Source organism: Hemicordylus capensis, chromosome 5 (assembly GCF_027244095.1).
Source record: "Hemicordylus capensis ecotype Gifberg chromosome 5, rHemCap1.1.pri, whole genome shotgun sequence".
Taxonomy (NCBI): domain Eukaryota; kingdom Metazoa; phylum Chordata; class Lepidosauria; order Squamata; family Cordylidae; genus Hemicordylus; species Hemicordylus capensis.
Genome location: NC_069661.1, coordinates 59,809,563 through 59,829,405, shown reverse-complemented (window position 1 = coordinate 59,829,405; position 19,843 = coordinate 59,809,563). Strand labels below are relative to the sequence as shown.

General features: G+C 43.6%; 1 protein-coding gene across 1 annotated transcript in view; it reads left to right on the top strand.

Moving 5' to 3' along the window:
* FREM3 (FRAS1 related extracellular matrix 3) overlaps window positions 1-19,843 on the top strand; it is a 140,874-nt gene that overhangs the window by 29,459 nt on the left and 91,572 nt on the right. Inside the window, exon 3 of the mRNA XM_053256182.1 lies at window positions 16,925-17,071. Within this exon, the coding sequence (XP_053112157.1) occupies window positions 16,925-17,071 (147 nt within the window). The remainder of the gene's footprint in view (window positions 1-16,924; window positions 17,072-19,843) is intronic.

Genomic DNA, 19,843 nt, shown 5'->3' with positions numbered 1-19,843 from the left:
GGGCTCTCTCCTGTATATGTTTCCACCATTCCCTCTCATTCCCAAGGTCCTGAACAATCGGGCCAGGGCTATCCTGATGGCCCGTGGTGGCCCAGGAGGCCCTGGTTTCCAGCTCTGACATGCATGGCGCTGGATTGAAGGCATCTACCTGTTCAGACGGACCTGTTGTCACAGGAACAGGGGAGGGTGTTGCACCCAGACGTTCAATCCCTCTACTTGACTGCATGGAGGATCCTCCAGACTTCCCCTTGAGACTATAGGAGGTGTTGGTGGCGGCTAGAAAGCCTTCCACATGGAAGTTCTATGACCAGAAGTGGACACGATTCAGATCCTTTGCTGATCTGCAGGGTTTTGATGTAGACAATCCGTCCATTCAGGACATTTTGTAATTATTTTCTATCTTTTAAAGAGTCTCGTTTGAAGCTTGCTTCTCTTAAGGTATATTTGGCTGCCATTGTGGCACATTCCCCCTCGGATGGGGCCTCTTGGCTTAGAGAGCCGGTGGTTAAAAGTTTCCTTAAAGATTTGCAACACTTGTATCCAGATGACTCTGTTATGGCCCTGGCCTGGGATCTGTCTATAGTTCTGGCTGGTCTTCTCGGGCCTCCCTTTGAGCCTTTGGCTTCTGTTGACCCTCGTCTGTTTACTTGGAAGCTTGCCTTTTTGGTGGCAGTTACTTCCGCCAGCTCGGTTAGTGAGTTGCGGGCCCTGAGGGCTGACCAACCGTACCTGCAGTTCCATAAAGACAAGGTTGTACTCAGGACGGATGTCAAGTCCTTGCCTAAAGTGGTGTCCATGTTTCACCGCTCATCCCCCTCACTTTACCTGTGTTCTTTCCAATTCCTTCATCGGATGCGGAGAAGCAGTTACACTGTTTGGATGTACGTAGGGCTGTGTCCTTTTACGTTCAGAGATCTGCTGAGTGGAGGAAGTGGCCCTCCTTGTTTGTTCTGTATGACAGGCCTAGAAAGGAACTTCAAGTATCAGCCCAGTCCATGTCCAGGTGGATAGTCCAGGTGGAAAAATATTGCGTTGTGTTACTAGTTGGCACATAAGCAGTTGCCTTCTACTGTCAAAGCTCACTCTGTGAGGTCTGTGGCAGCCTCTGTGGCCTTTGACCGGGCAGTCCCAATGGACACTATAAAGCCAAGCAGCTACTTGGGCTTCTCCCCATTCATTTATTCAGCATTATGCTATTGATGTTAGAGCACGTAATGATGCTGTATTTGGCAAGAGTGTCCTACAGTCCATTTTCAGTTGATTTGCCAGTCCTGAAATAAAGATTTTCTTGGTTATTTACCTATTGCCTCTGTTTTTCCCTCCTTCTTGGGTGCTTGCTTGTTATGCGCCCATTTGTGTAGAAGACAGAGACTACGTCAAAGAACTACAGGTTGCTCACCTGTAACGTTGGTTCTTCTAGTGGTCATCTGTACTTCTACATGCCCTCCTGGCCTCCCCGCTTGGGTCGCTGAAGCTTGATTCTGATTGAGGAGATGAGGAGTGGTGCAGCCGTATATTTCGGCTGAGGCGGAGTTACCGCCAAAAGCAGAAGAAATCGAGCTTGTTAGATTCCGATGTGGTCTCCACGCAGGCGCATAGCCCATTTGTGTAGAAATACAGATGACCACTAGAAGAACCAACGTTACATGTGAGTAACCTGTAGTTCCCATTGTCTGGGAAACATACAGGGCGGGATTCGAAACAACCACCTCTGGCTTGCTTGTCACATCATTCTACTTATTGCTAAATAGTATTAGCAAGGGGGAGGGGGAGAACTTTTAACAGGTGATTTTAAAAGTAGCTTGCAAATAGCCAACATTAAAAAATGGTCCAAGCAGATGAAATTTCTTTAAAAGGAAGTTTTCTTTGAAACCCTTATTTCCCTTTGATCAATACTAATTGGACAAAATCCTAAATCACTCCTAAAACTGTCTTAGCAATTGTAGTGATAGTAAGGATTTGAGGGAGGAATGGGCCTTACTTAGAGCAACAGTTGGGAGGGTGGGCCTTTCCTAATAAGGGGAAAAGCCTGGGAAAATAAAAAGGACCAATCCAGAGGATTGTGCGCGGTCTATGTCAAGCTACCTGCAGAAGAAGATAAAGTGTTTTTGTTGGTTCTGTCGCAAGAGTTCCCTGAGGAAGCAGTTGGCTGAGAAACTGCTGGGGAAATGGGAGGCCACAGCCTGGAGGCTGGAGACAGCAGGAAGATGCTTGCCTGTGAGTAATAGGATAGGGACCCGTTCAGTTAGCTGCATGAGAGAAGTGTTTTCCTTTATTGTGTTGCATGAATCTGAGTTGCTTGGTTAATGGAAAACTTCTGTCCCTCTCTCTCTCTTACAGTCTGCTCTATGAAAAAGACAATTGTTTTTATTGCCTGCCTTTTTCTTCTAATGTGATAATACACCCTTGTTGGTGAAGTGTGCTACTCTTCATTTTCAGTCTGCCTTAGTCACATGCCTTTGGAAGCCTAAGGATGCTCTGCTCCTTCTAGGGAGGATCTTGCCACTTTAATCCCCCCAGAAATCGTATAGAGAGTGGTTTTTCCCTACATCAAAATAAAGTAGATGGCGACAGCCAACTGTGAATCCCTTACTGTCAATAATTAACCCCCATAAACCTGGAGAAGTGCAGGAAAGGGAAGGGATAAGGAAGGCCTGAAATAAGTCTTCTCCCCCTCCCCTCTGGCTCTGGTAGGAGCTTTGACAGCAATTTTTGCTATTAAGAGTTTCTTGAAGCATTTGGATTTGACCAGTGACAAAAGTCCTGTTCAGTAAAGCTGTGACGTACTCGCGTACAGTGTCCTGAGAGCACACCTCGAAGTCCTGCCTCAGTGCTGACACACCAAGAAGCATCCCTCTCCAAATGCTATTCCACATTTACAGCATTTTTCTGAAGAGGCAAATGTGGTGGCTTTTGCTTCCATTATTGAAACTGGGTGCCCCAACCTTCTGATTGTAGAAGCAACCACCTTCATGCTGATGGCGTTTACCCCTTCAGACAAAAGTCGTATGTGTGGGGGGTGCAGCAGTATGAGGTTTATTGGCACATCACTGTGGAGGTGGGGCTTGCCAGCTTGCTTTTGGGACACTGTACATGAGTATAGTGTCCTTTTTTCCCAGCACCTGAACAAGGCTACATCCTGAGCTCAATAGACTGTAGGTCCAGCAATTTGGATATTACATACACGATGAGGATTTAAAATGTGATTTTCTCATACGTTGCTTTGAACCTTCACAGAGCCTGGGGTTGATGTGATATAGAAACATTTATCCTGAGGGGTAGCACATGGAGCATGAATGTATCATCTATTAGAAAATGGAAGATGTAAAAATGGTTAAGAAGGATAGATAGATTTTATGGCTGTGTAGGTGATGACAAGTGATTGTGCAAAACATGATTGTGGGGGGAAATGCTTTTGGTGCTGGTGTACTGTAGTTCAGAGCTCAACTCAGTGATTGCCTTCAGGTGAGGTACACACTTTGAAATTTAATCCCATTTTCCAAACCCTTTATATAAGAATAATATACTTATCTACAACTAGTGCAAACTTATATATGTTTACTCAGAAGTAATCCCCAGTGTGTTCAGTGGGGATTACTCCCTATTAAGTATGTTTAGGATTGCAGCCAACATTTTAAGAATTATTGATATAATGTATGTTAAGCACTTTGGGTACTTAAGAAAATTGCTATATACATTCTAAGTACTGTATTTGTCATCAGTAAGCTCAGGTGTAACATTCATTTGTATCTTGTTCGTACAAGAATAGAAAAATGGTGAACTAATTAATTAGCAGGGTGGAATGTTGTTCAAAGCAGCCAATGTACAAATAGGACCAGAGAAACTGTAAGCGCACAGAAAGGAAACAGAGACTGAGACTGTTGTTCTGCCAGCAACCTTTGCCAGAATAACAATTAGTGTCGGACTTCGTGACAGTGTCGCCAACAGATGCCAATTAGGCTATAAGAGTCAAAGGAAAATGAAAAATCTTGTCTTTCCTTGTCTTTTCCTTCATTGTCCCCTCATTGAAGGGGATGCTATCTAGCAAATGATTCCCTGGCATGTGGAGGAACTTATATTTCTGTCAAAGCTCTTGGAACTCTTCCAGAGTACTGGCAGGATCTTTAGAATCTTATGAATAGCTATCTATTCTTATAGCAGGTTTATTTTTACATCCTGTATTCATTTCACTTGAATACACTGTGCTGGCACCTACAGAGGGCATTTGTCATATTTTTACAGGCCTTCAAGCACACTCTCAGAGGCACTCATCCTTGTGTTTGTGCATGTGTGTCCATAAGACAAACATATGGTTAGATACTGATTGGCCAGTTCAGATGATCATCAGGCTGCAGCATTCCCTACATACAATAAAGTTGGGACTGTGGCGTGAATGCACCCACTCTGAGGTCACTCAAGAACATGCCAACATGATCTCAGCATAACCTTTAATCGTGTGATGGATGATCATCCGAATCGTGCCTCTACATGCACTCCCAAACCCAGGATTTTGGAGTGTGAATTGAGGGGGAATTCAGATTATCACCTCTCACACATGATTAAAGGATGTGCCAAGATTGTGTCAGCATCGCTCCAACATTATTGCATGTAGGGGCTACTGCGAGCCAATGTTCATCCGAACTGGCCCTCTGTGTGTTACATATCTATCCAACATCTGGCAGCATCTTGAGATTGAGCCTTCTCTGTAGCCCTCCCAACCTTTAGAACACACTCCCTATCAAAGTAAGAGGCCTAACATCTCTTTGGCTTTCAGGAAGGCCTAAAAATACATTGTTTAACCAGAGATTGAGGGTTTAATTGATTTTAATTGTCTCCGTTTTTTTAATTGCTAGGTTTTTTTGTTAAAAACCTCCACAAGATTTTATAATTTGGCAGTATAAAAATGCAATAAATATGATGATATTTGTTAGAATTGTGGAAATATAGGAGCAATATTCCATATTCCAAATCTCCTTATTTTGGGGACGTATCCAAAAATATGTATTTATTGGTCTCAAATATTGAAGTACAGTATATTGAAGAGATGATTGGATATATCTTTTGATCCATTAATGTTACATGTTGGTAATATAAAATTGATGATGTTGACTGAAGATACAGAACTAATCATACCTTAGACAGCTGCCGGATTAAATCATTTGCAAAAAGTAGCAAAATATTAATGCTCCAACTATATTTTATTGGTTAATAGGAACTTAGAGTGTGATGTCCTTAACTAAACTGATCAGTTTGGGAAGGGAGGCAGGTGATTCATGTGTAAAATAAATGGAACAGTAAAGTTAAAGATAAAGTACTATCATTTTATTTACTAGAGATTAGAATAATCAGTGCAGCACACTTCCTACACCAAATGCTCAGGACCTTGATCCTATTGATGTATGTAGCTGTGATGGTGTATGGAAAGGTTTGTGTCAGTGTAGCTACAGCAGCATCTCACAACATCCAAATGGGGCAAGTCCATCCTGCTAGACTTCTGTTCAGTTGCAGAACACTGGTGATTCTGTAGTTATCAAAATACCTATCCAGTAGGGGTATGCAATTCGGGTTTTCGGGTGATTCGGCTTGGACCCGAACCGAATCACCCCTGTTCTGATTTGTGCCCGAATCTGGGTCACCCGAATCACCCTTGATTTGGTTCGGATTCGGATTTAATCCGAATCTGAATCGATTCGGGGGGTAAAAAGGGGCCCAGGGGCAAATTTTTGGGGTGGGGTGGTAGTGCCCAATGGGTAGAGTCTACCACCCCAATTTCAGGGGGATTGGGCAAAGTCCTGATTTTTGGCGAATTTTTGAAGTTTTAGTTACTTTGGGGCAGTTCGGGGGCATAGCATGGGATCTGGGCAAAAGGAGTGGGGTGGGGTGGTAGTGCCTAATGGGTGCAGGCTACCACCCCAATTTCAGGGGGATTGGGCAAAGGGCTGATTTTTGGTAAATTTCTGAAATTTTCATGTTTTTGGGGCAGATTGGGGCAGAAAGTGGGGCCTGGGGCAGAATAGTGGGGTGGGGTGGTAGTGCCCAATGGGTAGAGTCTACCACCCCAATTTCAGGGGGTTTGGACAAAGGGGTGATTTTTTGAGAATTTTTGAAGTTTTAGTGACTTTGGGGCAGTTTGGGGGCAGAAAGTGGATCTGCCCCAAAAGAGTGGGGTGGGGTGGTAGTGCCTAATGGGTGGAGGCTACCACCCCAATTTCAGGGGGATTGGGCAGAGGGCTGATTTTTTGGGAATATTTGAAGTTTGGGTGTCTTTGGGGCAGATTGGGGGCAGAAAGTGGATCTGCCCCAAAGGAGTGGGGTGGGCTGGTAGATAGTGCCTAATGGGTGGAGGCTACCACCCATCCCCAATTTAAGAGTGATTGGGCAGAGGGGTGAATTTTGGTGAATTTATTTTTATGAGATTTGTCTTCATAAGGTGAAGTGTGCTAAATTGATTACTTCCTCATATTATTCATAGTAATAGAGAGTGTGAAAAAGTGAAAAATATCGGGGGACATCGGGGGTGATTTGGTTCGGCCCCGAATCACCCGAAATTGTTCGTTTCGGGCACAGATTGTTCTGTGCCCGAAATTTTTTGCACATCCCTACTATCCAGTTGCATGAGGGTTTCTGGAGCAAGTAGAGAATGGCAAAAATGATTGTGCTCTTGTGCAAGAGCATTTGCATTCCAAAAGTGGGGAAGCTACTGCTGCATGCACACTTTTGTAAGATGCACAGACACACTGTTAGTAAGAATGTTGACCATTACAAATAAGAACTACACTATATACTTAATATGATCTGCAAGTATGGCTTTAATTTGTTCTTTCTTTTTATGTTATTTTGTGTGTTCTGCTGAATATCTTCTATCTACCTATATAATTAATTCTCCAAGATGGGATGCATGGGGATGTGGCAGAAAGGAGGCGATTGGCTGACAGAGGGGGAGGAGGCTATTGGCTGACAGAGTTCGCAAGTAGAAGCACTGATTGGGCAGTGGGGATTCCTTATGCAGATAGGGAGAAGGCGCCTGTGAGAGCAGAAGCACCATGGTGATTGGGCAGTGGGGATTCCAGATAGGGAGGAGGAGCCTGTGGTACTGTGGTGATTGGGCAGTGGGAATTCCATATGTAGATAAGGAGGAAGAACCTGTGATGGTTAAGGTCAGTTGGAATGCAACTGTTACTGGTCGGAAAATGTTCTTGATTGTAGAGGAGAGGAACCCCCGCCTTGGGGTTATCTTTTTAACGAAAGGCGGTATATAAATGCAAAAATAAATAAATAAAAAATAAAAATCTGTCTCTATATAAAAGGATAGCAGGCAGGAGTCTGCGAAGAGAGGGGCTGTGAGGGAGGAAAGAGCCCCTTCAGGAGAAGGAGGCTGCTGTTGTGTGAATTAGATGAGGAAACAAGATGGGCGAGATCTGTTAACTCAGGGAGGGAGAGAGAAAACATGAAGGGAGGGGGAAGAAAGAGTGGGGAAGAGCAAGTGCAGGAGAGAGAAAGAGAGAAAAAGAAGGGAGGGGGAAGAGAGACAGAAAGACGGCCCTGAGCCTGTCAGCAGCCTGAAGGGAACGAGTGGCCATGGTGGTGGCAGCAGCGAGGACTGGCCCGGTCAACTGCTGCTCCTGTGGGGAGGAGCAGGAACAGGGCTGGGGTGAGGGTGGGGAGGTCTCTGGGGATAGGGGGCTGCAGCTTAGCCAATAGGTGGCAGCAATGCTGCAGCCCTGACCAAGAGGGGTGAAGGGTATGGAGTAAAGGGATGGAGGAGTGACCAAGAGGGGTGAGGGGGATGGAAGCAACGGGATGGAGGAGAAGGAGCAGGAGTGCAGCTCAGGTGAGATCTCTGAGGTGAGGGGAGCTGTGGCAGGATGTGAGGGGAGCAATCAGTTACTAGCACACAGATGCTCTGTGTGGGTTAATCTAGTTTATTTTAATTCATTTATATTCTTTCACAGGGGTCCCACTTCTGTTTGTAAAAAGATTGTGAGCCCTTTTGGGACAAGATTATTAATTCTAAAGAATGCTTTAATCCACTCTGAGCCTTTTGGGAAGAGCGGGATCTAAATGTTCAAACAAAGAAACAAAATAAAACCAGGCTCCAGGTACTGACCAGTGTTAGATCTGCTTATTTTCAGCAAGTTGGTTGTTTCATTTGTCCTCAGACCATGCTCTGGGATATGAAAACTAATAGTTAAAATGGGAACTTGAAGGAGACAGTATAGGAGAAATTGTTAAATATGTGTGTTTCTTTAAGTAGAAATAAAATATGGCAAACAGGATATTTAAGTGATGGGATAGAAGATATTAACGAATTAATACTGTTATCAGAAAGAATGCTGCTACAATCTATTATGCAGATTTATTTACAGGTACTTTGCAGTTTTTGTTAAATTGACGAAGTGCAACCCTCAGATTTTATTTTATTTTATTTTTTTAAGCAATGAGATATTTACTGAGCAGAGATCATATGGAATCTGTGCTTTCTGACTTGCAGACTGACGTACATTGTTGCATGCACTGGCTCTTCAATCTCAGATGACATATTTTCCAGTTAACTTCTGGCCTATCAGAAAAACATTATGTCACTGTGTAAATTTAAAATATGGAGGCATGATAACTTTAACACTGTTCTTTAACCCAGGGCCATAGTTTATACTACATGCACAGTTTGCTACTATCAAAACAAACAATAACTCTTCTTCACTGTTTCACAGCATAGCTGAAGTGCAAAGGGAATGTGTTATGCCAACTACTGTGAATGAATATGCTAAGCTACTAACATTTAACAGTGACTGTGAACGGCTGTGAACAGTGTTAAAATAATGTGGTAGATTAGGAGCAATGGAGACTCCTAATGTCTGGGCAGAACTTTTGTGTATACAGCTATATATAATGGTCCATATGTTGTAATATTAGTTAAAGGAGGATATCAGGTCTCTGAAATGCCTATGATAGAAGTTCTCACCAGTTAATTTTTGACCAGTGAAAATCCCGTACTATTTAAAAAATTTTAAATATCACTCCGTTAGAGTACTGCAAAGACTTGCTTTTAGAAATATGATTGGTCAGTCAAGATTCATCCGATATATTATCCATTCTGTATTTTTGAATCTGAGCACTATCAGAGGAATGGCTTTATCTGAATGGAATGTTATAACTAATTGCATCAATTTGTTTTGGTTTGCCAAGTGAAGCCAGCTATTTTAATGTTTAGAGAGTGAGTGTATTATTAGTTTGGAATTCCTAGTATAACTGGAATCTGTGTACTTGGGAATCTTCCGGGATCTAATCTTCCTATATGAAAAATAGGTTGATGTTTCTCCTAGACTTTGTGCTGACTTGTATTAATTAAGAAAATTGTTAAATAGCAGATTGAAGTGTAACTAATATCTATAGAAATTCTATTTCTCCAGAACAGTGTGATTTATTATACTAACAATGGCTGGAGTCTCCAGTGTGACAGGAAGGGTGAGAGAAAATGTGATGGGAATGTCATCTGTTTAACCTGTCCAAGTTACTGCCAAAGAAACGCATAAGTCATATGAAAAGTTGTTATCCTCATTCTACTTTGAAAATTGTATGGCATAGTGTGAAAGAACAGTATGAAAAGAACAGGCTTCTGATAAAGTTGAGGCAAAGCCTATCAATCAGTATGCTTTTCTACAATCCTAAAAAATAATTTTCCCCTGTATTTGCCCAGCAACTACAGGTGGTTATTTACCATTGTTAATGTATCCTAGTGTACATTAGGGATGTGCATGAACCAGCAGATGGCCGGTGCGACAGCAGCGCGGGGGGTGGGGGGCGTGTTACCTTTAAGCAGAAGAGAGGCTGCTCTTATCCCCCTGGCCACATTTATCCCGCCGGCACTGGGCTGAAAATCACTGGCATGGGGTGGCAGTGTACCCTCTTGCCACGCAGTCAGCGTCAGACCGGAAGTGGCCGGTGTGCATACATGATGTGCACATGCGCACCAGCCACTTCCAGTCTGACGCTGAACGGGATGGTACGAAGGTACGCTGCCACCCTGCACCAGCGATTTTTGGCACAGCGCCCGGGGGGGGGAGCACCCTCCCTCCTGCTTAAAGATAACCGCCCCCCCCCCAAGTAACTCACTAGGCATTGGCACTTGTTCTTCTGTTCTCTCCCTTGCAGTCAGTACTGCAGATCTGATTGGCTGTCTGACTAGGGGCATGGATGCATCATTTGTAATACATTTGTCTTCGAGTGCTCAGATTTGCTCTTACTTTCTCTCCCATTAATTTCTCTCTCTAGTTTCTTGCTCTACAAAGCAGCCTGTCTTGCACCTCTCCACTGCTGCAGCAAAATAATCCTTGAATTCAGGAGTATTGGTGTTAAAATATCTTATTCTGTCAAAAATCTTACAGAAAGTGAATATAGATAACAATTTTGCCACAGTTTATCACACCCAAAGTGTGGTGAAATCCTTCTTATTGTTCAGCAGAATGATACAGTGTAAGTAATTGTTTTCTACAGTCAATAGACTAGATTTAACAAAAACGATAACAGAAATAATTAAGTACAAAACTTTGCAGGGAGCAGTACCAACAACAAAAGAACTACATAAGCAACCTGGCCCTGGACAGCCCCCAAAGTTTATTCCTTACAAGTTACATAATCAGCTGCCGTCTTTAACAGCTACCACCAGAAACTTAGCTACTGTCAAGGAGAGCTCAGGAGGCCTGTCAGCTAATAAGTCATTAATGTAATCATCCATGGTTCTACCAGGAAATGTGTCCAGTAAAGGGACTATTAATTGTTTTCTGACCTCAGCAGAGAAGTAATAAAACAAGAGAACATGTCCCACAGATTCAGTTTCAGGCCTGTTGCATGGGCAGGTTCTCAAAGACACTGGGATGGCAGCCAGTAGTGGTTGGTATGGGTGCCACTGCGGGGCGGCAAGAGGTACCTTTAAGCATAAATTAGTAGGTGCTTACTTTGCTCCAGCCACACCTGAAAGCTGCTCTGAGCAACAGTGCACTGCCCAGCACGCCCTGTGGTGGGGGATCAGGTCCACCACTCACCTGGCTGCCAGTGGGGGATCATCTCTGTGGAAGCCAAGTGAGTGGCAGAGCCGATCTCCCGCTGTGGGGAGTGCTGTGCGGCACAGTGTTGCTCAGAGCAACTTGCAGGTGTGGCTGGAGCAGAGGTAAGCACCTACTAATTTATGCTTAAAGGTGCCTCTTGCTGCCACCCCCTGGTGGCGCCCACACCAGCAGCATAATGTTGGGGTTTGTGATTATTTAGCAAAGCACCAACTAAGCTCCCACTCCAGTTACAGAGTGCAGAGTTTAGTTGTTGCAGCATGGAGAACACTGTAGAGTCTAAACTAAATAGAAATACATTTGGGATAGGAAAGACCTAGCCTATCTATCAGCTACATAATGAATAGGTAGGGGGAGAGAGAGACGTTTCCATCTTTTCTCTAGGAGGAAAGGAAGAAGACTGACTCACTACAGGAAGTACCTGAGGAGTCAAGGCAGGGGTCATAGAGCAGAGGAAAGCAGGGACAGGTAAGGAGACCCTCACTAGCTAACTCTGCTCCCAATGCCCCAAGTGGTCATTAGGATAGTTGGTACAAAAGGTGATGCACTGGAACTCCATCTCCAACACATAACTCCCTGCCAGCGCTTGGAAGACAGAACTTTTAGTCTTGTTAAGGTAACAAGCATTATCATGTAACTCCTGCACATGAGGTCTTTAAAGATAAGTAGCTTCCTAGAAACAATCAACAATTAAATGAACCTGCCTTACCCTGAGTCACACCATGGGTCCACTGAAACCAGTACGGTCTACTGGCAGCAGATCTAGTAGTGTGCATGGTTTTGGTTCGGGGCCATTGGTATGACCGCCGGACCGGTTCAGAAGTCCGGCGGTCCGGAGGTTCGGGGGGTCGGGGGGCTGTAACTTTAAGCGGGGGGGGTTGTACTTACCCCCCCCCCGCGCCGCTCTTCCCCCTCCGGCGCTGGTCCGTTCAAATGTCTTCTGGGGGCGGCAGGGTTCCTCCCTGCCGTCCCTGCCCCCGTCGTTGTTAGTTTAGGAGCCAGAGTCTTGGACTGAGCAGAAAACTGGAAGAGAGACGAGCGCTGCAAAGCCTTTTAAAAAGAGACTTGAGGAGGTTAAACGTTTGTAAAAGAGACGAGTGGCTTGCCGAGCGCTAGCGGCGCGCATGCGCCCTGCACGGCGCGCGCGCTCGTCTCTGACGCTGCCGCACCGCATACGTATGTGTAGCGCGCGCGGCAGCGTCAGAGACGAGCGCGCGCGCTGTGCAGGGCGCATGCGCGCCGCTAGCGCTCGGCAAGCCACTCGTCTCTTTTACAAACGTTTAACCTCCTCAAGTCTCTTTTTAAAAGGCTTTGCAGCGCTCGTCTCTCTTCCAGTTTTCTGCTCAGTCCAAGACTCTGGCTCCTAAACTAACAACGACGGGGGCAGGGACGGCAGGGAGGAACCCTGCCGCCCCCAGAAGACATTTGAACGGACCAGCGCCGGAGGGGGAAGAGCGGCGCGGGGGGGGTAAGTACAACCCCCCCCGCTTAAAGTAACAGGCCCCCCCGGTGCCGGTCCGGGGGGGCTCCGGAACATGCACACCCCTAAGCAGATCTCCAAGGCCTCAGGCAGAGAGAGGGCTCTTTCCCAGCCCTGCTACCACAGAGATGCTTTTAACTGGAAATTGAACCTAGGACTTTCTGCACACAAACTAGGTGTTCTACCCACTGAGCTATGATACAGGTCATCAAGCTATCTTGGGGGTGAGAAAGTCCACCTCAGGATAGTTTGATTGTCTATATGGGTTCAGCCACCTAGTCTACTAGTGGGGTTTGGGAAGTGGAAGCATGTCTCTTACAGGTTTTGAAGTGTCAGTTGAATGAATGGTCATTTATGTCTACCATTCATTCACTGGCTTGAAGCTCTTGTGACAGTCCTAATGCACATTAGAACTACAATTTGTTTTCCTTCTTTTCTTCCCTCAGTAGTCCTGTTGTAGAATGGTACTGAAGATGTTAACCCAAATGTGAACACTTTAAAATTAACACGAGCGGGGAAAGCTTATCCTATTTACTTGAAGGCTACTTGAGAATTTAAGTATCTGTTCCCATTCAGCTTCTTGGATGACATCAGTCACATTCATTTGATTGACAGTGCTCCATTTACTGCTGCTTTTTAAAAACCTACCATAATTTCGCCATATCAAGCGCTTCATATTGTCTGTGTTCCTCTTCAGATTACAGGGATATGAGCTGAAGTTACTCAGTTGTAATATTCAGAAGTTACTTTGTAGGATTACTTAATATCAGTAGGACTACTCAGGAGTAATTTAATCTGGATGCTGCTCATATATAGACATACACAAACTAAATATACATGTATCCTCATTGGAACCAAATTTCAATGAATGCCCATAGACTATGTTGTCACTGTTTTTTCCACAATAGTTTCCCCTTTAAATTTCTATCACTGGCTGACATCCTAAACAAAGCACTTGCATAACAAGCAAAGTTGCACTAGTGGAAGAAGATCACACAGTTGCACTACAAATGGGTTTGCATAATTGCACAACAGGGAAAAGGGAAATGTTCCTGTTAAAAGAGATGTGTTGCTATTGGGCAAGCACAGGCATTCTTGTGGTAGCGCAACACTAGTCTGGAACACACTCTCCAGACATAGCACAACAGCTTTGCACTAGTGCTTCCTTCCACAAGCACTTCATTAGTCAGTAAGTCAGCCACTAATCTTAAACTTACAGTTGATATTCTGTTAATGGTTATAGGTTGACAACCATTACTGATTAATCTGTTTGTCATTTGAAAGGAATATAGTGGTTGACACTCAGATTAACGCTGCACTAGTGCAACAAAGATGCACACATGCAAGAAGGTTGCGTAGCTGAGCAGATGCTCTGGGTTGTGCAAGCATTGCCCTAGTGCAACAAGGATAGTGTATAGCTTTGCATCACTCCCTGCAACATATGTGGACTGAGGAGGAAGTTTCACAGCAGGAGGTATGCCACAAGTTGCGCAAATGAACCCTGTTGTGCCAGTGTGAGTGCAACACTAGTCTGGAATACAAACTCCCAGCTTAGCAAACTAGCTAATTCAACATCCTCACACTACTGCAACATGTTTGCACTAGAGCATTGTTATTCTGGATGTCAGCCAGTATATTTTGGTTTGCCTTTTATAAATAAAAACTAGTTAAAATATCTGATACCTTTTAATCAGATTTAAAAACAAAAGAGTAGGATCAGTTTCTTTCTGCTATAATCCTCTTTAACTACGCTGATCTGACATCTGTCTTTCGAAAGACAGGCAAGAAAGGGGGAGGGAGAGAAAACTAGGAGAGTAGTGTAAAGACGACCCTGAAAAATAAGTGCGCTTGTGTTTGCTTTCCCTGAAGTTCAAGATGACTTTTCCCACAAAAGTTCTCCTTTTGAAAGAGGGGAAAAATGCAGACAACTTGTCATGAGCATGGAGACAACTTGTCATGAGAAGCTTACAACATCTGTCATCCCTAGGAGGCATATATTATGCTGACAGAGGCCTTGTGGCTCCACTGTGTAAGAGTCACAGGCCTTATTAACCATAATAGCTCAGTAAAGAGTCTCATTTAATAAGGGTTATGCAGCTGTCATCTGTGCTAATTTGTGCAATTTCTACTGGTAATTTCACCAAGATAACAGTGCATGGTGATTCACTAATTACCAAGTGCTGTTGTCCTTTTTGGTAAAAATGCAGATGATGAGTATTTTGCATTGAGCTACATGCAGTGCTTGTTCTTTGGCATTTTGCCTTTGTTGAAAACAATTAGAAGAGATAATTCGGACTGATATTTTGTGTGCCTAAAATTTCCTATACATGATTTAAATAGTTTGAGAATATGTACACATAACATCCCAGTGTACCTAGTTAGAGTTTTGAACATTTTAAAGAAACAGCTTTAAAGTATTTTTACTCTTTCCTGTGCACTTTGAAATTAATGAAGATTTGGCACTTTGGAATATCTGATGTCTATATATGAACCTATATTTGCTGAGGGCAGCTTCATACATTCTGTAGTAACGTGGTAAACTAAGTGTAAGCATACGTTTCCACAATGAATGTTATTATGTTGAAGCAGCTAGGGAGAGATGTAAGCAAGAGGCTGCAATTGTCCATGATTCCCTGACATAGTTACAGTATACATGCATTGAAATACATGGATTTAGCTCCTTCAAACTTGACATTACACTGTATGTCCCAATCTCTTGTTTCTCTTGTAATGCTTACCGTATTTATCCAAATCAAAGATGACTCTGAATTTAAAGCACGCCCCCACCTTTAAAAGCAGAGGTTAAATACAGGTTATACCTGCATTTACTCGAAAGGAATAGGAGTCTGAATTTAAGACAACCTCCTGATTTCTGATATCAAAAGATTACAGTACGTCTGGGTGCAGGATAATATAAATTTATACTTATATTACGTCTGTATAAGTGCAAATATAGGTTCACAGTACGTTTTGGTGCAGGAGGCTTGCACAAGAAAAAGTGCACGACCAGTGCTATTAGAAACATGACATGGAGGGTATTTATCAGGGAAGACTCTTCCTTCACCCACTGTTTCTCCTGTGCAGATATTATGACACTTTTAGTATATTTCCACCTCTCACAGCTGAGCTCCAAAACGAAGTAAGGGAAAACAGCTGAGGGCATTTGCAGTGGAGAATTGCAGGCATTGGAAGAGTTAAGCATTCCTCCCTCACACCACTGTTCTCCTTCCCATATATTAGAGGAGATGGCCCCTCACCACCATTCCTGGCAAGTGCAAGCTTGAGAAAACACATTTGTTGAGATAACATCTAGTTCAGCTCTTAAATCTGTTACATGTGAAACAGTCCTCAGATTCAGATAAGAAGAGAGGGTTTATCAGGGGCAGAACCACCACTGTGCGAACAGGTTCAAAGAAAAGAGCTGCCAATGGAAAGGGCTGCTGAAGCCCGCAGGAAGAGCCCTGAGCAAACTCCCCATGCCTGGACTCCAGAGAGTCCCGAGCAAGCTCTTCCCTGGCCTTTTTAGGCAGCCCTTGCTTCCTGAAAGCATCTATTTCCCTTTCTCTCCCTCCAGCGAGGGAGAGATGGGGAAACAGATGCTTTCAGGAAGCAAGTGCTGCCTGAAATGACAGGGGAGAACTCGCTCGGGCTCTCCAGAGCTTGAGACCACTCCCCTTTTGCATGTGATGTCAAACTCCCCAAGCCCGGGCTCTGGAGAGCCCTGCTCAAGCTCTCCCCTGTCCTTTTGCTCTCAGGCAGCAAAAGCTGCCTGAAAAGGACAGGGGAGAGCTCGTGCGGGGCTCTCCAGAGCTCAGTTGCGGGCGGGGGGAGTTCGCTTGGGGCTCTTCTGGAGCCTGAGCCATGCCCCATGCATGTGATGTCATGCTCATGGAACGTCGCTAGAGGAGTCGCCGGGTGGGGCCGGACCGAAGCTGCTGTTCAGCTGGTTTCGCGCCTGGAGTTTATGAAACTCTGATCACAAGAAACGTTGATTCTTCTTCGTGGTCTCTGCATCACACACACATTGGATTTGCACCTGCACAGAGACCAGTTCAGAACCTTCTAGAGTTTTAAAAGGGATAGATTTTGGTGGTAGCCCCTTTTGTAGCTACTCTGTGGCTGTCCTGCTGTGCTCCTTCAGTTTGTCGCCTACTGCTGCAGACTTCAGATTTTTGCCCATGAAGTGTATTTTTAATACATTTTTAAAACTTTAATAATTTTATCGTTATAATGATATGACTGGAAGTTCCAAAACCCTTAAAAATGTTTTTGTGTGCCCTGTGTGTGTGAGTGTATTTGTGTTACATATTTAAATAATTCTGATGTTTTGTGTATTACATATTCTGTATGCCAACACTTATTTTATTCCAATGACATTTAGGAGGAAACAAATTGAAGAGCCAACCATTCCGTTTGAACTGGGCATGGATTTCTTTGGAAAAGGAATACTACATTGTAGATGAGGACTCCAGGGTTCTGGAGATAACTCTGAAGCGCAGAGGATATCTGGGAGAGACATCATTTGTTAGTGAGTATATTTTTTATCCATCTGAATATTAGGCATGAAACTATACAACTTTGTTGTAGCACATATCACACCAAAAACATCATGGGGATGTTGATACTCCACAAATATATTTTCGCAATGCAATACAGTAAAGAGTGTGTTAAAACAACTTTTGTATTTTGCTGTTGGTTAATCATTAAGGCTATGCACACAAGCAGCCAAACCCAGGCTAGGGCAGCCCCGCCTAGGTTTGGTTGCCCATGTGCACTGCTGGGATCGATCCCGATCCCAGGGCTGCCCTTGCGGGTAGCTCAACTTTTACCGCAGCCTTTAGCCAGGGTTATGGGCGTGAGTGCACCCTTAACCTCGGTGCCAGAGTTGTGTGCATGCTTGGGCTGCATGCAGCAAGAGCATACACAGAATCAAGTGCCTAGAGCACTCAACTCTCAGAGGAATCCCCCAATGCACCACCCTTGTCGCACAGTGCATTTTGGGATTCCTGAAGGCCAGGGACTCGTCCTGGCCTCCAGTGATCCATGCTGCCGGGAGCAGCATGGATCATGTGGGCATGGTGGCGTGCCCAAAAGAGAATCAACCCTTGTCTGCGGGGAAGGTAGGTGTTTTTCATTTATATATTTTAGGAAATACATGCATTCCCATAATTGTTGATTTTGTTGGTTACTACACCAGTTGTGTTGGCAGAGAATGTTTCTGATCTAGCAAAAGGAACATTTGGATACTACCAAACTGTGGCTGTTCTGCCCTATTTTGTGGGCTCTTTAAAAACTGACACAAAAGATCTTAAGCAGCTATAATAAACTCTGAGTAAGAGAGATAGTATGTTTACAGACATGTTTGTAGCCAGCTAATTGTTAATGTTTAACATTTCACAAAAATCAATGAGCTTTCCCTGCTTCAGCAAAATATTTCAACTGCCTTTGTTTGATTGTAGCTCAATGAATTCCTCTAACAAACAGAGAAAACAAAGTCAATAAGAAACACCAAAGTGTCTTTATCAGATCCTTTTGGAAAGTAGTTCGAGAAATATGAAGTGGAACATTCCAATCTGCCACTGGATAGTACATAGGGCAAAGAGTGATTTCAAAACACTGTTGTTGTTAAGTGTCGGGGTGTAGAAATGTGGAGCTTAGGTATAAATATTTTAGTGTATGAATGTGTGTGTCCATTTCAAAAATATATATATTCTGATTGCAGTTAAGACTATGCAAGACTGTTTTTAGGGAACCTTATAGTTGCTACTAAAATTGTTTTGAACAGGTGTTAGAAAGAGACTCTAATGCCTTCTGTAAATTAATAGTTATTCAAAGTGCTCGACATTGCTGAGATGGATGAACTGATAGAGTTGATCTCTGCAGGAGGAACGGCATATCATGTGCAGAATATTTGATAAATGGACATTATTCTATACAGGTGGCCCTCCTTATCTACAGGGCTTCCGTTCTCAGCCACAACCACCGATAACGGAACCTCTGATAATGAGACTTTTAGCCAAGGTTAAGGGTGCCCTTAACCCCAGCACCGGGATCTTGTGTATGCTTGGACTCCTGGGGGAATCCTCCCAATGCACCGTGCTCATCATGCACTGCATTTTGGGATTCCTGGAGGCTGGGCCTCGTCCAGCGATCCACTCTACTGAGGGAGAATCGGTCATTTTCTGAGAAGAAGGTAGGTCCATCCCTAACCCTTCATTTATTAAATCAAATACTATGATTGAATTTTTAGCAAACAAGCCACAAAAAACCAAAAGGTAGATTTGAAGACTGTTGTGTAGGATCCTGCATCAAGGAATTGTTTAGTTGGGCAGGAAATCTCACTGCAGTTCCTCCCTATGTATGCTGTCTTAGATAGGGTTGCCATCTTCAAGCTCTTAAAATCCGGGCACCCTAATTTGCATGTTATGCAAATTTGTTATGCAAATTAGCTTGTTGCATGTTATTTGCATGTTATGCAAATTAGCTTGCAAATTTTCATATTATGCAAATTGTGTAGCTTATGCACTGTCCAGACGACTTGTATTTGCTCTATAGATAGTGTGGTCCTCCAATAGGATCTCTTTACCTGATCATTTAACACCCAGCCTTTATATCTAACTCTTTCTAATACACAAGTTCAGTTTTTAACCTTGTCTAATAAGCTTTGTGTAGTGCTGTCATGGATTCCTCACTACCTGCAGACTACCACCCCACTTCATTTTCCAATACCAGAATATGTTATTTATTGGTGAATAATTATGCTATTTATTGGTTTAAATATGCTAATTTAAATATGCTATTTACTGGTGAAGGTGAAGATACCAGATAAGATTGGTGAAGGTACCAAATCAAAGCTCATGTTGAGGAGCAGTGCTGAGTGTATTTTCATTACCACTAAATTCTACAACTGACCCTACAAAACTAGTGCTAGGGATTAAGGCTTTCTTGCTTGAGCCTTGCCATGATCACCATTTAGATCTTGAGATAAGAACCTAAAATGTAACTCCAAAATGACTCCTTTTGATTTAAAATACTAGTATAGGCTGGAAAAGAGCAGGGGGCAGGAAGAATTCACAGTGGCTTAAAGCAAAATTAAAAACACACAGAGACACAAAACACAATATCTATAGAAAATAAATGAAGACTACACTAAGTTTTATAGCCATCTAATGGCTCAGTGGGGAAATGACTTGCCTAGGGAGCAACAGGTTGGTGGTTTGAATCCCCACTGGTATATTTCCCAGACTATGGGATACACCTGTATCGGGCAGCAGTGATATAGGAAGATGCTGAAAGGCAT